Here is a 24,374-nt window from a genome sequence, read left to right as displayed (position 1 = left end):
CGCCGTCAATGACTAACGTTATTGTGAAGTTAAATTCGAATATTCAAGTAAGCCTCTCGCCTGCTTGAGGAACGACTTCACTGTATGACCTTGCCCACAAGGTCGTCAATTGTTACTTCGCATAACAACAGACAAAGGTATATGACAATAGCATGGCACACAATTACGTGTGCAATCCTAGCAGTGGACGCCATTTTGATTTGAGTGACGTGGTTTCCGGACAGTCTTGAAGAAATCTTGAAACATCGGTGCATTCTTTATATTTGTATTGACCATAACTATAATAGAGAGAGACTCCGTCCTGAACTCCGTCCAGGTGAGCTTATACTAAGTGTTTTGATGAGTGAAATAATATATTATATGTTTATATATGTTTTGAATTGTGAACAGTTAACATTTTTATGGCCGTTCAGGTGGTGGCGAAGTTCAAGATAATTTAACTAGTTGCTTTTCATTCACCGATGAAATAATCAATGATTTGAGAACATAAAACGGCAAAATATAGAGCCTACTTTATCTTTGTGCAGTCGCTTGGTGTCCGACATGTAAATGAACACGTACTGTTCTTACTCACCTTAAAACCCATGGAGGTCACTCTGCTCTACCTCCACGATGTCCCTATAATGAAGGCATAATAGAATAACTTCATGCCCTAACCAAACAAAATCAAGTTTAGGATATAACTATTTGTGTTTTCAGTTATTGTACAATACTTCGACAGAAATGTTACACATTTTCTTTGTACTATTAGTATAATAGGTATGGGTGTGTCATTTACTTTCATTTTGTCGCTATTGTTATAATATACACCTCCAAACTATGTAAGTCCATGTTATTATAATGAGAGGTAGTTTCAATTGAATGCTTATATGCTTGCTTATTTTTATAATGATTATTTTTGTGTGCAAATAAATATATATAAATACAATCAATTAATTAATCAATATATATATATATATATATATATAATGAAAACCGGCAAGTGAGAAAAAAATAAACATAAACAATAAGTTGTATGAACTTATATGTTGATATTTTTTCTACTCGGTAGACTTGCAGTCAACATGCCTTATGGAGCATACGATGATCCGTCAATTTTCAAAAGGGCCATGTTGTTCATTGTGATCGGAATCTCATTAAGCGTAGCTGGTATTATTGTTATAAGCGTTGCGATCGACTTTTTTTACATCGCCGGATGTATGATATTTGGAGGTGTTGTCATGATCGGTATTGGGGCTGTCGCTGCACACAGGTACCAGACAAACAAAAACCGAGTTCAGACGATTGCTCACAAAGAAGCCACACAGGGTACTACAACACAGCGCATTGAATATGGACAAGGGGCTCACCTGCCTGCGTATAGTGGGCCACCAGCTCCCGCAGGCGGGTGGCAGAACGATCCGTACCCGCAAAGGTAAAGTGTCAATCAATTAAGCAGACGCACATAAACAACACTTCCAATAAAAAGGCAATATCATCTATTACTCCTCCTAGAATTCCTAATGAATTCAAATACCATAATAATTGTGTAGAGAGGACATTGTTTATTGGAATTATAAGACAACTGATTAGTGGTACCTATTGGTCAGCTTTTTGTTATGTGATGATGGTGTCGTAGAAACTGACTACTGTATTAACTCAGTTTAATTTAACGAATTTGATTTTGTGGGCTGCTAACAACTTAAACTGTATACTTACTGCAGATTACGCCCCCTACGACCACTAATATGCTTGTGAATATACTGACTTGGGATACATCCCAACATTTATGAAGTACGCTTCCATACTCGCAATATGCTAATGACATTTATTTTACTTCTATACAGCTACCAACCTGGTCCGCCATTGCCTGGTACTCCGAGTCTGCCAGCCTATGGACAACCAACCGCGCCACCGTACGGACAAATGGAATATGGACAGACAGACCAACCAGCATATGGTCAGCCATCGTATGGACAGTCGCCACCGCCCACATACGGACAAGCAGTGAGTGATCCGTATCAGCCATACACTGGCCCACCACCGCCATAACACCATGTGCGTGGATGACAGACTGGACGATTTACATGATCCCTAACGTCACGATGACATTGGAACCCTGAGCTATCTTTTGAAGTGTGTGCAGTATGAACTGATTCTACATACGATGCATAGAAGGCACAGCTTACGGACATTGTCAGAATCGTATATCCGTCAGTTGTTCAGTTTGCAGAAATCCTGATTATTTTAATACAGCTTTCTGAACGCACTATTTCTGTGTAGAATATCTTAGTCGTGTCATCGAATACATGCTTTGCCGTCCAGGGTGTTGCTGACGGAATGTTCTCGAAAATGTTGGCACATTAATTAGCAGCCGATAGTTGCCGTTATTGTATTGAAAGACAAAGTGAGATGCATTATGGGAATTTGAACTTCACGGGTCTTGGCATATTTCTTGTCAAAAAGTTTGAGTAGTTTCTTTAAAGTTTAAAACTGAGCTGAACAAATTGCAATGTAAATAATTATTATACATATTATATTATTTAAAAATGCCTGGTCTGGGTTTATTATGAACATGATATGTTGTTAGGTTACGTAATTGTCATTGGTTCACAGTGCGCATGCTCACCAGTTCGTATGTACACCAAGTTAACGTTTTTAAATTTTGATCAGACATGGACCTGACTACCATTCGAGGGCGTTTTTTTTTAGTATACGAGTAGTAGATGCGTACGAGAACGAACAAAATGATAGACTCGATAACGTACCCTGACAAAGCTGTCACGTGACACTGACACTAGTATGACCACGTAGCGTGTATTGACTCTTCAAGCGTGAAAACCTCTTGTCATAAATTAAACCTATATGACCTTTTCAACATTTTTACAACAATCTTGATCAAGATCTGTAGCCAATGAACAAAGTGTGACCAAAATTAACAAAAAAATTGTAAGAAAATAATATACAAAATGATACAGCAAAATGTTGGTGGGAAATGAAATGAAATTCTAATTTTTTGAAATAAAGTTTCAGAAATTTACGACTTTTTGTAAATGGCAAATTACATTATCCCAATTCAGAGTTTCTTACACTCTTCTTCTACGCCATCATGTTGACGTCACATAAGCGTCTCGACGCTTGAGGGCACAGCTTACGGAGGGAAGTATTGTTCTGCGTTAAATTAGAATAAGTAACAAATTCATGTATATGTGTGTTTATTTTCAAATGTTTGAATGAAAAACAAATACGAAGTATGGTCACCGACGACCAAATTAATAAAGTGTATATAATGCAGGTTAAAACAATGCCATCGTGTAATGATCTAGATGATATGGAGATCGTGGACAGCGATCATACTTTGTCATGTCGTCGACAACGAAGAGTGACGTCATTATGATGCGCAATAGAAGTGCGTGTTGATCAAACAACACTCGCCTTTTAATGTTTGGTTGTCAGGGCAGCAAGGACAAAAGAGAGTGTTCTGACAATACATGCTTTAAGGACACACAGACTGAGGCGCGGTTGTTGTATTATATATATACACATGATTTGACCATCACAACAATGCCCATCAAACAACGCTGACGTCGCTATGGACGTAGGATTTTCGACTTCGCTGTTAGCTTTTTGAGATAATTTGGTTGTCACAGTTTTGCTGCATTTAAAATACATTGTCACGGCGGGATAGATCAAGGTGAGTCGGTTTAAACCGAGATTAACGGCTCCAGAATCAGTGGATTTCAAGCACGGCTCAGTTTAATCATGGAGGTAATGAACTGGTTTAATGAATCCTCGTAACCTGCAACCTACCGGGACAACCTTGGAGCTGTCGGCGTAAAACAGCCGTCCCCGGCCCGCCCGTAACCTGTATAGTCACCCGTATAGATCACCGCGAGCTGGAATATTCGTCATTGCATTTATATATGTTTGTCTTTATCGATGACCATGTCGCCAAGCTGTCGTAGTTTGAGGGGGCGGGGTAGCGGTCACGGTAATAGTCGACAATACAGTCAAGGGAGTTAACACTGTCGGTGATGCTATGCGGCGTGGCACTTGGGCCGAGTGACGAAACAACATTAATTTGTATCAGATTTGTATGATTTTATTTAATATAATAGACAATGTCAGAAGTAACTTTTGAAGTTAAAATTCTTATAAAATAACAAGTGTGGGTGTACATTAGGGCTAAGCTCGGTTGTTTATTATTTATTTTCTCAAGTATGACCTCCCAGACTCATTGACTATTGATTGAAAGAACTTGCATACCGTCACCAAGTCTTCGACCACATGGAAATGTATGCATGAAACATGTCTGATTACTAGAATGTGATTACAGTGTGATTACATTGACGAAACAATGTGACAAGAGCTAGTGATCTACGATTGTTTTTTCCCCAACAATTTCAACGCTGAGGGCAGCATTCGTAGGGATCACCACTAAACTTCAACAATGTGGCAGCCACTCCAGAGAGACAACCAATACACACAAATTTATTGCAAAAATTGACTGGACTATTTGCGGACACAACAAAAATACAAGTGCTTGATTTACTACCCTAGCTTACCCACTAGCAGTGGAATGATCACGATCACGAACGTGCGCCCGATTGTTGCGCAATCTCCGAAAAATTCAGTGGAATATTAATGGTACTTTTAGTTAGTCCAACTAAATTAGTTACTCAAATCATAGGTACTAACGTTAGTACCTTCCATGCTCAAATCATATACATTTATTTTCATCTAATATTTAGCAGATTTGTTATTGACATCGATTACGAAGAAGTTAATACATGTAATACGTCGGTATTTATGTATAGGAAACTCAATCCACGTTTGTCTGTTTACAGTTAACCCAGCAAACATGGACGAACACGAAGAGAATCTAGAAAGCGTGATACACGAACCTGGATATCGCGATTACGATGCCAGTAATAGAAAACGTCGTCTTCTTGGACAGATACTATTCATTCCTGGTGTACTGTTGATCATCGCTGGAATTGTTCTCTTCGTAATACTCGAAGGCCTGCCGTACATTGGCGCAATTCTTCTGCTGCTCGGACTCGGGTTGATTATTGCAGGTGTTGTTTTGTACTTCACTGCGCGCAAAAAATCCAAGGTCAACGTCATCCATAGGGTTGTACCGGCGGAAAAACCCACACCATCTCTCGAGCAACAGAGGTAAGGGTTTACATATATAAAGGGGCGGTGGTCGTTGCGCAGCGTTCTGTTCGATATGGGACTCATAGCGACGTACACAACGCGTGTAAAATGCATTGTATGTTCACGTGAAATTCGAACACGCGCTGCGCGACGACCACCGCAATTCAATTTACGCTGTGTGTCTGAAAACGGTGAGTGCATAACACAGGTTACAGTTTACTCCCGATAATATTTCAGTCTGTTACATGGCATTTAAATATACATTTGTACCGTAGTCTCGGTGTGGTAAAATAGGTTTTAACTGAGTTTTAAGCGACTATTATTACGTAAATGTAACTATTTCGGTGACCTTTGCGTGAGGCGGGCCATGGGTGCTCCACAAACAAAATTATTTTTAGCCCGCTCATTTTACGATAATGAACTGTATAATTATAGTCGTTATTAGTCGTCATCAATAATAAATACACAATTCTGAAATTTGTTATAGCAAAAGTATTAAATATATGAAAGCAGCATTATATTAACCTAACATGGCCTAGCCATCATGGGAAAAATATGCTACCCAGTTCAACAAACGTTCAATACAACATGGGTTATGCTTTATAGAATTAAGTACTATCTTTATTAATCTAACATGTCCTTGTTTCAGTAGAGAAAGTACTACTAGTACCCCCCCCCCCGCCAAAAGATTTAAAGCAGTTCATATCAATTCACCATGGCCTGGTCTCCAGAGAATATATATACTTTCCTCTCAAAAAGGCAACGCCACAGCAGGTGAATACAATACAAAAATACGTTATAAAAAATGTTGGCAACAATTTCGCAATTAAAATCCTACTTTTCCTTCACTATGTTTAGCTTGTTACTTGAAACTCAGATTTTTTGTCGTTGGTTAATTATTAATTAATCCAGCATTGGCTTGTGTTCATTGGATAACGCAGTATCCTCCCACAAAACCACCGTCCACTGTATATCAGCTATATTAGCCCACCGTGCCCTGATCCACATAAAAAACATACCCCAAACAATTCAACAAACGAGGATTATATATTGTTTAATTAAGTAATAACTTTATTAATTCAGCATGACATTGTTTCCATGAGATATTATGCTACCCCGTTTCAACAGGTGACCTTCACGCCTTAGAAAACAGGTGTTGAGATCGTAAATAATTCGATATATGGTCTTGAATCTATCGCCGCCAGACTGAACGATCACATGGGAGGAAAGCCTTGCAGACCTCAGATCGATAAAAAAAATCCAATGCTCCCATCGCCTCGAACATTCATAAAAATATTATTGCGTACATGCGCAGCCGAGTAAACGCTAATAATGATGTCATCATATCCAATGTTCAATGTGCACAAAAGTATTTCCAAGATGGCCGCGAATGAGTTCATTACAGTCTAGTTATTCTATAAAAGTGCCATAATTGCCATGGTAATGGGGATTTATGCAAATTAAATAAACTGGGGTCGACCGAACCAGTGCCCCCTTTACTAGCAACACTAGCAATCTGAATCCGTAACCTGAACCTGCGTTCTAAACCTGCCGGTCTGACGTCACTTATTAATAATAATTTATGTTTTTTCTTATTTACCACCATAGCTCATATTAAAATTTGAATTACCCATACATAATCTTTTCTGTCTAGTCTGACATACAAATTGTGTTTAGTAAATCATAACGCACCGCATCTCCTAAAATTGTTCCAGAAATATCGGTAATAATTAGTAATTGATATTTTTTTTTCAAGTGAACAACAACAACAGCAGCAGCGAGAACAGGAGGAGGATGAACAGCAACAAGAACAGCAACAACAGGAACAGGAAGAACAGCTACAGCAACAAGAACAACAACAGGAGCAGCAAGAGCAATATAGTGCCAAGACCTAGACAGAATATTATACTTCGTGGTTACACCTTTAAACATGCAATATGGCGAACTGAGCATTCAATGTCACATGTATATTTATGAAAAGTTTTAAAACGTTTGTCCTGTATGAACGCAGCGCCACCATCCGAGTCGATAATGCTATTCACCGACAATAGCAAGGGTAGTAAATTATCTATGGTTGTACCACAAAACTACGCCCAAAATAATACTTTTTTCACACTGGAGGCATACATAATACAAATAAAACAACATCTTGCTTACTGTCGAGGCCTGCGATTAGAGAGTCGTCATTTACGTTTCTGCGCATGCCCAAAGTCAACATCAAAAATGTTCAATTTTGTTCATATTGCATCGGTTGTTTTTACTGCTCTGTATCCGCGATCTAAGACAGACACCGAAACACAGCTCCACCCGGTTCGCATGACAAGATTTATATTTGTAAAAAGTTATTGTAAATATATACGTACACATTTCTAGGACAACTGAGAGCGGCTAAACACACTATTTTCCAGTTTGCAGTTTATTTTAATAAATAAATACATTTATTTCTATTCGGTTGTTGACCTTCCTTTTCATATAATGCTGACAAGTAGCTCAATAACAACTGTCCGCATCCCAGTAGAAAATCAACATAATATGACTCCGATATTCCGTTGCGTAGCGACGACTGACGTCTGTGACAAAGGTATAATAAATATACTACACAGCGTAGTATATGATTGTTATAATAATAGTGCGCTTCTATTTAATGATGGCCCTTACAGTTCAAAGGTCAATATGAGCTCAATGTATAAAAACTCAATGATTATAGGTGTGTCTAAGTCTTCATATCATTTGCGATGACGCTTAGTTCTTCATTGACTATTCATTTTTAGTTGTTGTCCAATAAATATTTACTATTGTTATCAGTCACGGTTACGACACCTGGGTAATGGGTCACAGGTATGCGATTAGAAACTTGGGTAAGTTTTTTTCTTTCTGTTTTGAGCACCCAATGACCCGTTTCAACCTATTTGGTGTCACGTGATAAACTTCCTCGTAGTCGGGTCAGGTAGTCATCGACGTCATCTGAGCGCACGGTGGCAACGCAGACAAAATACCTGTCAGAATATCATAAATAAGAAAAATTTATGATTATTCATATTTGCTGAAAAGCAAATAAAGGACGGGTTGGTGAGACTATAGACCGAACACCATCGAGCGTGACCTGTGTGTAAGTTAAAAAGACACCGATTAAGCCGTCGCTTATCTAACAGGAAATTGTTACCCGTGATAGAAGGTAAGTTTCTGATTTGAAAAACGCACGTGACGCGGAACGTCATTGTTTCGGAGCCAACGCTGATCTGACGGTGATTGATTCTTAAGAACAAACACACCTCACGTACATGCGCCAATATCTTCGAAATATGGTAGTTCACCGTTTACTAGATTTTAGTAAAAAGAATTACTATCAACTTTCGATTTTGAATTAATATATGTACGCAGCCTGCTTATTTGGATGCGCTATTAATATATTCAAGGTGATTTGTGTAGTGGGAGAAATTCAACACGGAACTACAACAGAAATTACTTCGGACACAAGATGGCGATCGGTTGTTCAAGAGTCGTGACGTCATTGCCTTAAGTCATAATGGGACAGTCATGCACATACAATTGAAAACGCCGACCCCGAAATCAGTCGGTCACAACATGATACGCTTGGTTACCGGCTCTTTGTTAGTTTTGTATAGACGGGGTCATAGGACTGTTTTATAAATTCCCGACAAATTCTTGAATATTTTTTATTACAGTCGATTAGTGCAGGGTTGCTCAACATGATAAGGTGAACAATTTGAAATACAACTAGCAACGTATATTGAGTGTTAAACACACTCTCGTGTGTCAGATTTGATGTATCGCTGTTTTTATGAATACCCTATTTAGATTAAATTATAAATGGTGGCATACTCAAGTAGAAAAACAAAATGAATACGTATGGTACCGATGTAAAGATTACCTTTCAGCATTTTAGATCTTCTTTTCACAAACTATGCCGGGTAAAGTTCCCTCGTTTAGGGTCATGTATGATGCTGAACTTTGAGAGTCATTGTGAAAATACTTGTCGAATTGTCTGATTGGCTACGCAACCCTAACACGTAACAGTCAAACCAATCAGAGGGCACCTTGTTTGTTAACTGTTTTTTTTTTCGACGTTAAATTAAATTCTGCCTTGTACATATGCTCCAATTTCCTCAATAAATAACCCTGTTGAGTTTTCATGTAAAAATGTACAACTTTGAACCACCATTTTAGACTAAATGTCGAATTATACTATTCCCGTGTTTTCAACTCTCGCGAGTACCCCCGAGAAGTACGAGTTAATAATTCAGGGTCGTTTGCATTTCGTGTTTACACTTGTTGTACACGTCGTATGGGACACACAACGTACATGAACAGAGGCGGCGGTACACAATTTTGCACGGGGGGGGGGGGGTCTGCTCACCATTCTTCGCGCCTTCCGCATGACCTTACTAGGGGGTCCGTGGCATCTAGACCCTCTGAAACGCTATTTCCTCTGCATTTTGAGGGGCAAATTTTGCTGACAGAAAAAGGTTTCAGCTTGATTTTCCCAAATATTTTTTGGGGGGCACCCCTCGTGCCGCCTCCACGGATGAAATGGAGTACTTACTCTAATGTGTGTTAATCAGAACTCGGATTCTCAAATTGAACGCGACAGAAGAAATATGTTTACCTGTCTCTAGAGGTGTGATATACGTACAATTGGACTTTACAGAGAAACGTCATTGCGCGGTCATTGACCATATTCAAATGCATGCACAGTTGTGATACTACATGTAGTAATTTAACTGATGTGTAGTGTGGTTTAATTAGTAACATTGATTACACGTAACAGTAGAACATTGCCTAAATCGTTATTACATCATTGTATTTTAAGTATCATGATATACTAGTAGTCTGCATTCATGGTTAAAACATAAGTGTCCTAATTTACATCACAAGAAATGAAACACGACAATTTTAACCAATAAGCTCTTGCATACAGTTGACTAGCGCGTCACTAGTCGTTGATTAAATGCTCATTTCCGTTTGCAATATGCTAATTACGACAATTATAAACTAGTTATTATACTATTGAACACGTGTAACCTCTATATAAATGTCTCTCCGCTTTCTCCTCACTTTATCAGACACTGCAAACCGAAAATGGATGTTGACGCTATTGCTCGGCAGCGACGCACGCGTGGATTCATAATGCTTGGCGTTGGTATCAGTATGGTGGTCGTATCTGTAATACTGGGAGTCGTACTATTCGGAACGATCTACGTTGGTGGTATTCTCTTCTTCGGGGGAATAATTCTGATAATCTTCGGCTCGGTTTATATCTGCACAGCTCAACAAAGGGCGAGACATATTACCGTCCTCCAGACTCAGCAGAGTGGAGCAGGAACCGTCGTTGTTTCTAGTAATACCACACAAATGAACTATGGACAATCGATTGTTCCTGCATACAGCGGACCATATCCGGGAACTGCAGCACCGGGAATGAATGACCCGTATCCACAACCACAGCCGTTAGTATATCCATGTTAATAATAATAATAATAATAATAATAATAATAATAATAATAATAATAATAATAATAATAATAATAATAATAATATAAGTAAACCATTGTTGTCTACTGAGACAAGCCAGTTTGCATGCATAATGTGATATTTGAGAACAGAATAAACCGTTACATAATACAGTAGAAATTATATATAAAATAAATCCAGCATGTAGAATCATACATAAATAGAATGGAGAGCTAATATTATACCTTCACATATTTGAAACGACACATTCTTGAAGTAACATCCTTGTACAATTTCATCTGCAGTTATGCTCCGGCCCCGGCATATGCACAACAACCACCTCCATATGGCGTGGTGACTTCGGGACAGTATAATTATGCAGCACCGAATGATGGAACATACCCCCCGAATGGACCACCAACAACAACATCGCCACCACCTGGAGAAGGAGAGCCGACAAAGACTCCAATGCCATGATGTCCAGCATTCCAGTATGACACGGACAATTACATAGTAGTCTTACCATAGTTCCTCCCTTGTCATTTTAAAATGGCCTACCTTTCCACCATCCTGATATGATGCACCTGTCATCTGTATATGATGCACCTGTCATCTGTATATGATGCGCATGTCATCTGTATATGATGCGCATGTCATCTGTATATGATGCGCCTGTCATCTATATATGATATTACCATCATCATTTTATGGCCACCACATCATCATAACTTGACGTGCCTTATTTTCAAATTGACACGACAGATCCACAATTCTTTATAGCATACTTCTCATTATAATATTTAAGAACCAGCATTTGAATATGACATACTCGACATTCCAATATGACAGACCCAGCATTCTAATATGGCATGTCTATCAATCCTAATTTGACCCATCATTCTCATATCAGGCCCATCATCCTATCGTGACTGACCCATTATTCCAATATGACATGTCAAACATCCTTTTATGGCAGGCCGGATATTCAAATATTATACTTCTGGCACTATAGTGTGAAGTTCAACCTCTCTTTTACGACAGGTACTTCATATGTCAGACCCGATATTCCAATATGATACGTCCAGCTCTATAGTATGACAATTCAATCTCTTTTATAATACAGGTACTTCATTCTAATATGTCAAACCCAATATTCCAGTATGATACGTCCATAGTGCCATCGTATTATGGTCGAGCACATATACGGGGCACAAAGTGTACTTCAGTTTATTATAGGTTGCGGGTTCATTTTTGTTATAATTTTTTAGCATTGCCAATACCACTGAATTCGCTGCTATTATAAAGCAGAAGACGAGAAGCAAAGTTCAAAGCGAACAAAAAAACTGCCACTGTACCTGAAATCTGCCTAATTGAAAACGTAATTCTTGAAATGCATTCCATCCGGGCATTCACGTTCTCTTACGGTGAAATGGAAAAGAAATGTGTTTTGTTATATCAGAAATGTAATCACATACATTGTGAGTGTATTAGTGACTGGTACAGTACCAAATGTCGAGCAAGTAGTACGAGAAAAAAAATGACACTAGCACACATACTAAAAAAAGTCTAATTTCAACCCATGAAAACCGCTGACGGGAGAGAAAAGATCATATATTCGAGGATTCGCCATTCGTTTTTAGTTCACCTGTATGCCAATGAGACATACAACGTAGATGGCGCATTTCTTACCGCTGACTGGATATAATTGTGGGCGTGTCTGAAGCGTGCAAGATATACTCTTCCGTATTTTCAAATACATTGTATGCACATACATGCTTCGGGGCCTAGGTGCAGGTAGTGAGAATACACCATAGTCACTGATGACGTCATAAAATTCACTGGTATTGGCAATGGTGTAATATAACTATAAATATTCAATAATGTTAGTTTTTGTGTAGTGATTATTTACTCAAGATTATGTGCTATATATCTCATATATACTCACAATAACCGGAAATATACATACATGAATACTTGACAAATTACATCAATTGATTAGTTTTGTAAACACATAAATAGCTCATGTTGTGTTCAACATAATGCGACTGGAAAGATGGAGAAATAACGACTTTAGAGGGCGTTATGGTTTAAAAAACTGAAATCCTTGTTCCCCCACCTCCACAAAAGGCTGTTTGGCTGTTGTCGTCGACGAACTACTATTTCACGATGTTTTATGTTACAGTGATGCAGAAAATCAAAATAGTAATGCGTGAAGTTTTATAAATTTCACGATTTTTTTTATTGTTTCTTTTTACTGTGATCAATAACAATTCCTCGTTATACCTTGTCAGTTTAAAATTGTACTTCACACATAACAGTGGACAAATATTATTCTTTGAATTATAAATAATTATGAACCATGATGATATAAAACATAGTCACCCTAACTAATGACGTCAGGAATGCATGAATATCATGCATACTTAAGGGAGTATATAATCAGTCATTAGGGAAAACATCGTCAATATATAGTGGCTTCAATTGCACATTCCTTACCTATGTTATTTTATTTTCATAATCTGTATAGTGTTATTTTTTCCCATTTTAATAAAAATATATTCATATATACTACTACACAATAAGAAGTTGACATTCACCTTACCCCCTTAAATTTGTATATTCCTAACCATCTTACACATAAACAGACATAGTAATATTCCTTGTGATTGTTCCGCTTCTTTATTTAACTATAACCCTATTGATTTATTTTCCACTCTTTCCGTCACTAATGATCTTTCTATGATGTATCCAAGTGAACTTGAAATCAATGAAACCGAATCATGTTCTTCTGCCATATATGTTGATGCCCGGTGTAGCATTCTGAATTTGTTGTTGGCATACCTACTCACGAATACAAACTTTACTACTATCAGGTGACACTTTCCAGAAAAAACTTACTAGATTACTAACTCTAAAGGTACAATGCATCACGGGTAGAAAGGACAAAGGTCACCTCTACAATATAGTATATTACAGACTTCTAAACAGAAACGGCCACAAATTGCAGCATTTGTACCATGGATGCTTTAACCGATCAAATGTTGCATCTCTACTGAACCCCTTTACACACCACAAAAATAATTTAGAAATGTCACGCGATTTTTCCGCTATCTTGGATTTTCGACGAAGGTCATTTGTTTCTCATGTGTTTTAATCGATGACCTTGAAAATGAGCAAAATTTTCTGGCATTTGCTTTTTATGGGTGCTTTAACTGATCTACTTGATATATCGTATATCACAAATCTTCTTACCAGCCGCCATCTTGAATTGAGAGAAATGGCCAAAATTTTCGGCATTGTTTCTCATGAGCGTTTTAACCAATCAACTTGATATGTTGTATATAACATACACGGTAAAAGGTCAGTTTAACCGCCTAAGAAGTTTGAAGCGAATTGCTCAAAGCATGTACGAGATATACATTTATCAACAAGTCATTGTTAATGACACAGTCCCCGTCCAAAATTTTGTGATCTGACATATCAATTTGATGCTGATGAAGTCATTGAGATTAGATTGAAACTTTTAATAGGAGATGGATTTGTAAACAATTATGATTTAGTGCCTTTACACGAGAATTTGACATTGGGCAGTCATATTGAATCAAATTACAAAAATAATGTACAAAATTTAAACAGAAATGTTCATTGCATTCATGGGAAAGTAGGCATGGGTATCATGAAAAACAAAATGGCCACCAGTCAGCCATATTAGTTTGAATCACGAAAAAAATATGACGTGCACTTATAACCCAATATGTATGATCATCATACCAACTTTGATCTAAATTGGCCTAGTCATCTCTGAGAAACAGCTCCGGACATGTAAAAAATGACGATTTAACGCTTTTACAGGAAATTTGGGCGTCGGTCAGCCATATTGAATCGAAACACAAAAATAATGTTGGTACAAATGTATCCCTTGGTATACTATCTTTGTGCAAAATTTAAAGAGAAGCGTTCATTGCATTCAAGATAAAGTAGCATGGGTACCATGAAAAACAAAATGGCCGCCAGTCGGCCATATTTGTTTGAATCACGGAAAAAGTATGACGTGCATCTATAACCAAATATGTATGATCATCATACCAAGTCTGATCCAAATCGGCCCAGTCATCTCTGAGAAACAGCTCCGGACATGTAAAAATGACGATTTAGCGCTTTTACATGAAAATTGGGCGTCGGCCAGCCATATTGAATTGAATCACAAAAATCATGTTGGTGCAGATGTATCTCTTGGTATACTATCTTTGTACAAAATTTAAACAGAAACGTTCATTGCATTCAAGATAAAGTAGCATGGGTACCATGAAAAACAAGATGGCCGCCAGTCGGCCATATTTGTTCGAATCACGAAAAAAAATGACGTGCACCTACAACCCAATATGTATGATCATCATACCTACTTTGATCCAAATCGGCCCAGTCATCTCTGAGAAACTGATTTTACATCCAAAATGACCGCCAGTCGGCTTTTTTTGCTCCGATCATAAAGTAACTTATAGTAACTCCGATCATAAAGTAACGCGCATATGTAAGACATTATGTATTGTCTTCATGTGAAGTTTGAATAAAATCCGTACGGACGGAACGAACCTAAATTAATAGTCCCCGTTTTCGGACTTCGTCCGAACGGCGACTAAAAACAAAATGGCCACCAGTCGGCCATCTACTAACGTATAAGTCCCCGTTTTGGACTTTGTCTGACCACGTTCAAGTCGCGTCTGATTGAAAAACTTAATTACAATGTTATCAAGTGACACGGTAATGGTAAGTGTTGTAATTGTCAAGCTATGTAACTTTTATTATTACACGAGCGTCCTCGGTACACTTAGTGGCTACACCCAAATACATTATATTATACTGAGTGGATGTGGTATAGGAGCTAGAATGTGACTTCATCGGAATATAACAGAATTTCACATTTTTTATTTTTCTTTGCGGGAAATGTTCCCATAGCGGGCTGTCTTTTTTAGCTGGGGAATTCCGAATACTGGGGATCAGTGGCTTGGGGTTTGGGTATGACATAATCGTGTTTGCTGTTTTCAAAGGTAAATAAACTTTTGCGACCAAACCGACCTATATTTATCTACGTTGACATAATGTGTTTCATAGAATCATTGAGTGGTACGTGAAATAAAACATATAACCAAACAATATCCCAGTGCAAATCACCTTTTATTAGTTATAAGCGAATCAACCACAAATGCAAATACAAAGTAAAGAAATAAATAAATGATCAGATTCGGGTCTACATATACAACTATAGTTAGATACTACTTGTCATACATGTATTAAATATCGATCAAATGAACAAGAAAATTTTAACTTTATTGTGCGCTAATTACCATCAACGGCATTTAGTATATATTATATAGAAGTTATATAGCTAAAACCATCGAAAACAAAGTATAGAAATAAAACCCGCACTAAAAAAGTGTCTATTATAGTTCCAATGCAGTATTTCAAAACACGCCTTTTACATACAGTCGCCAGTAAGCTAGCTAAAAGTATTACTACACATATTATTGTTTAAATCAGGGTCGATGTCAGATCAGGCTAGCTTATTAAGTGGTGGACAATTCACTCCTTTTTACTGCTGAATAAACTTTATTTCATCCTTTGTAACCTCCGTCTTGCAGCTGAAAATAATTAGAAGTAAACGTAATCTGTTTAAAGATGCATTCGTATTTTGCACATATAGTTATTGAGTACTTGAATGCTATAATAATTGAATAGATAATTTATATTTATTTACTGAAATTAGAGCGATTTATGGAATTTGTAAGATCATTGTAGCTATTGACTGCATTTACGTAAAGACAATGTTCCTTTCAAAATTTATTTTTCACTACTGGGTCATGGTTGCGCCGATTGCAATTCAAACGGTTGCAATAAAACCATATAATTAATTATAAACACGACTTACCTTCCAGGGATCATCCAGCTGTTTCCAAACTTTTCAGCATCCTCGATTCCCACCAATGTACCATCTTCCATCTGCAAGTCATTCTTTGGATCTCCGTCAGCATTTCCGAGCAATCCACATACAGCTCCATCCAATGACGAGTCGAGTTTTGAGGCTATGTTGCCGAAACCAGTCCAGGAAACAGTGAATTTGTTTTCGACGTTTACGCTCACGTGTCTGTTATCTCTGTTCCTGATTGTAATTGTCCCCCCATCAGTCCAAGGCAGTACAGTGATCGGCTTGCCATTAACCTGTACAATTTATGAGTGGTCGTTAAACGATAATAGAACTAACATATTTTGATTCACTACTACTTTCTCATTGTCGCAGCTTTAACATATTTTAATTATTTTTCCCATGATCATCAAGTAATAAATATGATTCAACATACTCCACAAAATTACCGATACAAGTATGCCTCTGGAACTCTTAAAATTCTTAAAAACTAATCGGTTACAAATTAATAGTTTCAGGAAACAACAAATTACTATTCAAAACCTAAAAACACGAAATACCACAAAATGCCGTTAAACTTGTCACAATGTTTATAACGTATGCTTACGTATATTTCACTCCCTTGACCAAGTTGGATCAAGGTGTGTTTCACTTTAATTAGTACATCTGACACCTGGCTGTGGATTCTCTCTCTCCTATCTATAAATCCTGTATATTTTGTAGCTACCACGAATGACGGGTATCGCTTACACTCTTTGAATAATACATATGTGCAGTTTTGACCGGTATGAGTATAGTTCAAGCCGTCAAACGTTGTTAAATGGGGATCTCCCTGTGATTGCCCTCCTATTAAATACAATGGGATAATGGCATGATAAAAAAATAAGTGGAGTGACATTAAAACAAACAATCGAAACAATATCAGTTTACTCAATTAAACACATAATTTATATTTGAAAAACAATTGCAATTTTCTGTGTTTTTCTTACCTTCGAGCTTATGCTCTTTTGCTGTAACAAAACATAATGCAATAAGAAACCATTGAACACTAGTGACGTCATTGCATCAATGATAATAATTATAATTATATGTCTTGACAGGCAATGCTAAACCACATCTGTGACAAAAAGATCTTCAAAAAATGATCTTTGCAAACATTTCATACAGACCAAATTGTGGATGAATGTGGTAAGTAGCTCTGAAGAACACGATTTGAAAAATAAGGCGGTAAGTAAATCGGTATTCGTGAATGTGGTAGTCATATGATGCAACAACAGCAATTTCCTGAACATATGCAGTTATTTTTAAAAGCTTATAACCTCCGCAGTCGAGGAATTTGCTAATTTAGTTATACCCTAACAGGTTATGCACGTTAGAGGTAGTCAAATTTGCATATATTGTCATTTTCCTTAGTATGATACTCAAGAGCACCAAATCGACTTTTTTCTTAGTTACTTAGTACCATCATTATGAGGTACTTTGTATTTCTTTTTTGCTTGAATAAAACGTGATCACTGTATTTTTATGTTTAATCGTAGTTGTACTGTCGTCTATAACAATGAATAAACTACTAAAATACCCATAATGATGATTGTGTGACGTAATTATCAAAACGTGCAAATGACCCCCAAAAAACAACATTTGGTTAAAAAATTTTAGCTTATATTTGACTAAGTACACAGCAATTATAGATGGCATGGATGTCATAGAAACGTGTGCTAGTTGTTAGGACTATGTCGAGGATGGAGAATTGTCCCGGGAAACAGAAGAAAACAGCTTACAACAACAAGACGTTAGGTGGGCCAGTGTAGAACTTTAGCATGCCCCACAACGACACTATTTATATGGTCGAGAGTTTATGGTACGAACTAAACATGGCGCTTTCGACAACAAAGAATTGTGCACCAACCTGACAGAATCTATGGAAATGCTGATGTCATGAAAGGACACACTCAAATTTACGGACATGCGGGCAACTGGCAGAACAGCGAGGACCCAGCCAGAAGCCGCCGACTGACACTGGACGTACCACAAAGTTATTCCAAAAAAAACCAAGCCATATAAAATGACGATAAAGTGCACCGATGCGGAGGTGCTTCAAAGGGTTCCTTACCAGCTGATATCCAAGCTAGAGGGGATGTAGATAGCTGCACTCTCGTGGACAGCAGATGGAGGGAGGACTACTGGGGAAGAATTAGTTCCGGAACACTATCCTAGAAGCCGCACATATGCAGTTTGGCTAAATGTCTGTAGGCATATGCATGAGTTTAATGGACTCGGTTCTCACAAACCAAGCCATCAAGATCGACCCAATGATGAGCAGCGAAACGTCTGAAGTTTGATCAAATTTTGATGACTGAATGTGACTGAGCAGCAGAAAAGGTAGACTGAATTGGGGAAAAAAGTATTGGGCAATTAGGATCAATTAAAATGGTAAGATGACATATTATGATTAAACAATGTAGCAGAGAATGATGGAACTGTTGGGCGGAAATTGATAGTGTCGAACGAACATAAGGAATTGATTTTACAAGTCTTTATTCTGATGTGATTGGAGGACATGATTAAAGAAAGGTACTGTGCTGCTGTCACATGTCATGTGCAAGATTGCCGCTGAAAATACATGAAATATACAAAACACACTGTATTACACAGCAGTACAACGTTGAAAGGAGTCCGGACATTATCTTATAAAAACTGTTTCAATCTAGTTCCTCGACGATGGTAAATCGGTGCCAGAAGTCTCATGGCAGCAAAGAAAGCATGCTAACCATATGTTGAGATATTATTATCCGTGAGATTGAACTTTTAATTAATTTGATCGCAATAACATGAAAAGCTAAGGTAACTAACGTGCCTGCCCTGCGTAACAGGTCAAACGCGAAATTTTAACATGTGTTACCTGCCTAACCCACGTACTTTCAACCATCTAGGCGTCGTCGGCACTACAACTTGTCATACCTGAAAAGCTAATGTGTATACCCTGCACACCTAGCATGCTTAATCTGTAGCCACACGCCAAACCTGAAAAGCAGTCGTGCATAAAGTCGTGCATAAAGCTCCAAACATTTTTAAACTGCATACTTTGCCACATAGCCCCAAAGAAGAAAGATATACCATTGATTTTAAAACTAACAAGGCGATTCATATAAGAAACGTATAGTTTTACCCTGTGTAACATGCAAAATGGTCATCCAAAGTCCTTTTCTCATATTGTATAACCACGAACTTGACATCCTGTGTGTCCTATATACCCGTTTCACATCTATATGTATATATTACGTGATTTACTTTTATTCGATTAAGAAACCTTTATTTAAATTGACCCAACAATGCATTTGCCGCTTTGGGGATACACTGATATCTAGCGTTTTACACAGTCCGCAAATGTAAGAAATTGACAGGTTAGCATAATTCAAGACTACCAGTGATGAGTAACACTTACTTTTTACACAACAAACACATGACAATGAACATACAGTGAATTGTTTACTCTTGACAATATTTTCTCCATCTTCACACTTGGATTTACATTTGCCACCATATTTACATGCACATAAGTCACGTTCTGCTTGATTCAACGAAAAATATATTAGTGATATTTGGAAGAATATGTAGCTATAATTATTGAGTCATCTTACGTGGTTCTTATGGTTTGGAATATCAATAAAGCTTTTATAAACAATACACAATCAACTCACCACGTATTATGTAATTGTGCTGTATTTGGTTTTACACTTACATTACAATCGTGTTGTATTTGATAGACATAACCCGACAGACAATAATTTATATTTAATATACACAACTTACCGTCATCTGCTATACATTGATAACCAATTGCCTCCAAGGATTTGCCTAAAATACATTATAACAAACTAAGCATAGTATACTTATGTGTAATATATAAACTTAAGTTCAATTCGAAAAGCTTTGAGAAATATTTCCATGTTCAGTAGCATATATGGGTCAAGTACTGGTAGAAAATTAGTAATACTATCTCATTAATTTTGTTGTTGCTGTACCACTCCTGTTAAAGTAACAACAATTTCATTTTCACTCTAGGTCAAAAATGATATTGCGTATGGCACTGACATGTGGCACTGACAGATGTTCAACAAACATCAATATATTACAATGTTATATCATACTCAATCATATAATGTATCGACGTGTTCTCAGAGGTCATGCAGAATATACAGGCATTCAATGGGCTAACTACATTGTCATCGCGATTGAAAAGAATGGTATACAACTATTTGTCTATTCGTTATTCCAATTTCAATTAAGGTATTTTCGGGAGGAAGTCCGATTTTCCTGAATATTCAGTGAGATGTTGTTCAAATAAATATTTTATTGGCATTTGCTTGTATATTTTGCTTTTATATTTTAACATGTGATCTTTCGAATATTGATTTGATAGTCTGAAAAAACTATATGTAATACATCATGTCAAATAAATATAGAAACACATACAAAATCAGTAAAATGTGTCCAGAGAAATCTTTATAGGAATTACAATATGTAATACGTACTATGGCACGTCGAATGAGGCTGGAAACAACATGTACGATCATTTGTCTAATGAATAGAGTGGCGTACACTTCAAAATGATGTTCTTATGTTTACGATTCTCCTTTGGACAGTGTCCAAACGCGTGGGATGTTCGTAATGTATTTTACGTACATGAATACTAACTGTGTCATACAGAATAGATTATTTATAACACTCACCAATGTTTGACCGGATACAGCATTTACATCCACATTTGCTTACTTTGTTGCATAAATTAAGGTTGTTATTCATTTGCAGATCTTTTGTGATATCGCATTGTTGTCCACATTCTCCATGTGAGGTAACAGTTGACCCTTTATATAGCATAGATGATTTACATGGGTCTAAAAGTGTGAAAAGAATAAAACTATTAGCTTGTTTTTACTGAAACAAAAGAAACATACTTTGTAAGTCAATGACTACAGCTACATAGGGTTATGGTGTACACCCTAGCCAGCTTGAAGCTCAGTTTCCCATGAAAAACTGGCAACAAAACGTCTGTATCATTTTGATTAACGGGCATAAATTGAGATGGAGATTCCGAATTGCAAATTATATGTTTTACTTTCACAATAAGTAAATGCATTAAATTAATGTATTATCATGAATAATACTAACCTTTTACATTACATTGAGATTGTAGCGCCTGTCCTGAAAACATACAAAAGTGAATAATTATATAAATGACTATTATTTTTACTATTGTACAGTTCAAACTACAGCTTTATTTCGACAATTAATAGATCAAGCAAAATACTTCTGTAAAACAGACATGTTTGTGAAATGTTTATCAAATTGCAATATCCAAACACAAATATTCATGTGCACTTACTTTGGTACAAGCCATGAAAAAAACTGTCAAGTCTACTTTCCTAAAAAAACACAATAACAATAAAGACAGTGTATAGTAATAGTGCCATAAAGCTGTTAGATACAATATATTTTGTGGGAAATGTGATTGACAAGGTGATTTTGTATTGAGAATCGTATAATACAAAATTTTATGCAAACTCGCGGTTCATTTTTACACGTACATTTAATAACTATAATACTAAAAAAACGTTTCAGATTGAGTCTAGTGCTACCGGTAAAATACTTTGATGACTTTAATGTAAGTTCCTTTTATGCATATTTTGTGTAATATAAATTTCCTTATATACAACAACATTTGACCTTTTATAAAATGAGCTAGTTTTACATATGTACCAACATGTTTAAAAGTTATGACATTTTTAATATACACACAGGACAATCCAGTACTCAGACCATGTGGGGCTTTGTGTAGAAATGATTCCTTGGTTTAAATGATTAAAACACTGACTCAATATTTGATTGTCGGCAGTTATTTTATACAATCTATTAACATAACAACACGGCATTCACACTATCGTCCAAGGTAAGTCGCCTCACCTCTACCTGCAAACGTGGTGACATAGCAATTATAACTACGTGTATTGCGTGCAAGAAATGACTCGTAAAAAAAAAAACGGAATAGTGTTAGAACAGGCTTCTATACACTTGCTACACCTTAACTTCAAACGACAGTTCAAATCAAAGAAAGCTAAGAATATCAATGTACGTAAATCATATATAGGGTACAGTTAAAACGGCTTCCAAATTTCAAATTGGCCCTTCGGACAAGAAGCCTGGCTAATATAATATAATTGTGACTCACAATTTATAATACTATTAAAGCAAAGAAATAACTTTCATTGTATAGATAGGTTTGCTGTCTGTGATTTATCCTAGCACATCGTTAGAACAAATTTTGTATAATTCTGATAAATGCTTTTTTTGTGATATCAAAATATTGCGTAATCTCTTGTAAATTTAGATAATTAACATAGACGTATTTCAATCGCAAACGTAATCATATCAGCAATTACAGCAGAGCCTAAAAGTCGTATTTCAACCAAAAGTCACATCGATATCCAACATAATCACCCTGTCAACAACACCGACCCACATTGACTAGTTGATATAAAATTACAGTGACATATACAAACAATACAAACATGAAACACGAGAAACAAACTCGCAACTCTATAATGCGCCTCGCAACTGTAAGCAGACTCGCTCTCGAAAAAGACAGCTTAAAATAGTATGTATTGATGCGCGCTTATAATGACTGGTAGGACACGCGCAATTCGAATCACCGTCAGACAACAAAGTGTAGAATGTGATTACGCACACAAATGAGGCCTAGTATGATCATTGTGAGAACAAACTATCCATTTATTAAATTATTCAGGTACAAATATGTCCAACATGCACAATGAGTGTAAATAAGTAAGTAATTACAGGCACAAATACAAACATATGAACATGAAAAACACCTTGCAATTGTAAGCAGACGCGCTATCCGTTACGCCACATTGTACTGTACGACATTTACGAACTTCCTCGGGAACAAATATGTATAACAGGCAGCGAAGAACACCTGAGTGTGAGTAATGAAATTACAGGCACATATGCGAATATAGAAACATTTATGAAAATGAGAAAGGACAATATGAACAGCATATGATCCATGCAAATCATGATTCAGAATTAGCCTACTCAGTTAAGATCATTCCTAAATAATCATTGATACTTACAGTACTTCGTAGATGAATTACTTTATACAAGAGAAATGACTTACAGTGTCACTCACTGGCGACTCCTTTCCTTCCAAGCTTGCTGCCTGTACACTAGTTAAACATGCACTTAACAGAAACACTGTAAATACATTTAAAACAACTCTTTCCATACTGACGTCGTGTTGGTCGATTCTTGACGATACCGAGCCTACAGTTTGTCTGCGATCGCTTCACGCAGTTTATGCTATATGTTTGACAACTGTCCGTCACAGTCTGGTGGAAGATTACATTGTTCGGACAATAAAAAAACAACGTCGGAAATAAAATCTGTCAATGAGCACGCGTTGCAACACCTGACACATGGTGCTGTAAAACAATACTATAGAAATGTGAAACTGAGGTTAAATGTGACCGATAAATTTAATTTTTAATATTATCTCGAACTATTGACTTTTATTAAAGTACAACAAAGACACGATTCGTCTCGATTCCTTAGAAAAAATGTGTTCTATTCTATTCTCAGCATTCAGGTCAGTATTTGTCAAAACAAACATTTTGCAAATATTTTGAACCAGATTATTAAATCAAGGTAAGGTAAGGTAAGAGATTTGCTTCTCTGTAGTGTCTGAATATGGCATGAAACTAACGCGCACACATAGTCATATTTTTAAGTGATATAAAAAGGAAATACAGTGGCAATAGTGTGGAGT

The 24,374-nt window shown here is 36.8% G+C and overlaps 3 protein-coding genes across 3 annotated transcripts; 2 read left to right on the top strand and 1 right to left on the bottom strand.

Annotated features, from left to right (window-relative positions):
* Positions 1-214: 214 nt before the first annotated feature.
* Positions 215-7,586, top strand: LOC100369501 (uncharacterized). Its single transcript, XM_085502420.1, has 3 exons — positions 215-316; positions 4,827-5,157; positions 6,896-7,586. The coding sequence occupies exons 2-3, from the start codon at positions 4,841-4,843 to the stop codon at positions 7,032-7,034; spliced, it is 456 nt and encodes a 151-aa protein (XP_085358546.1). The 5' UTR covers positions 215-316; positions 4,827-4,840; the 3' UTR covers positions 7,035-7,586.
* Positions 7,587-8,085: 499 nt separating this feature from the next.
* LOC100370836 (uncharacterized) lies at positions 8,086-11,138 on the top strand. The gene is made up of 3 exons (XM_002731493.4): positions 8,086-8,314; positions 10,224-10,607; positions 10,917-11,138. The coding sequence occupies exons 2-3, from the start codon at positions 10,240-10,242 to the stop codon at positions 11,086-11,088; spliced, it is 540 nt and encodes a 179-aa protein (XP_002731539.1). The 5' UTR covers positions 8,086-8,314; positions 10,224-10,239; the 3' UTR covers positions 11,089-11,138.
* A 4,629-nt stretch (positions 11,139-15,767) lies between these two features.
* On the bottom strand, positions 15,768-23,834 carry LOC146739480 (von Willebrand factor-like). Its single transcript, XM_085502812.1, has 10 exons — positions 23,727-23,834; positions 21,918-21,957; positions 21,704-21,736; positions 21,265-21,429; positions 20,345-20,389; positions 19,977-20,099; positions 17,521-17,541; positions 17,139-17,377; positions 16,538-16,827; positions 15,768-16,250 (listed from the first exon to the last, which is right to left on the bottom strand). The coding sequence occupies exons 1-10, from the start codon at positions 23,832-23,834 to the stop codon at positions 16,202-16,204; spliced, it is 1,113 nt and encodes a 370-aa protein (XP_085358938.1). The 3' UTR covers positions 15,768-16,201.
* Between the last annotated feature and the right edge of the window lie 540 nt (positions 23,835-24,374).

Source organism: Saccoglossus kowalevskii, chromosome 8, assembly GCF_978046115.1.
Source record: "Saccoglossus kowalevskii chromosome 8, keSacKowa6.1, whole genome shotgun sequence".
Taxonomy (NCBI): Eukaryota; Metazoa; Hemichordata; class Enteropneusta; family Harrimaniidae; genus Saccoglossus; species Saccoglossus kowalevskii.
This window is presented reverse-complemented; position numbering and strand designations above follow the sequence as displayed.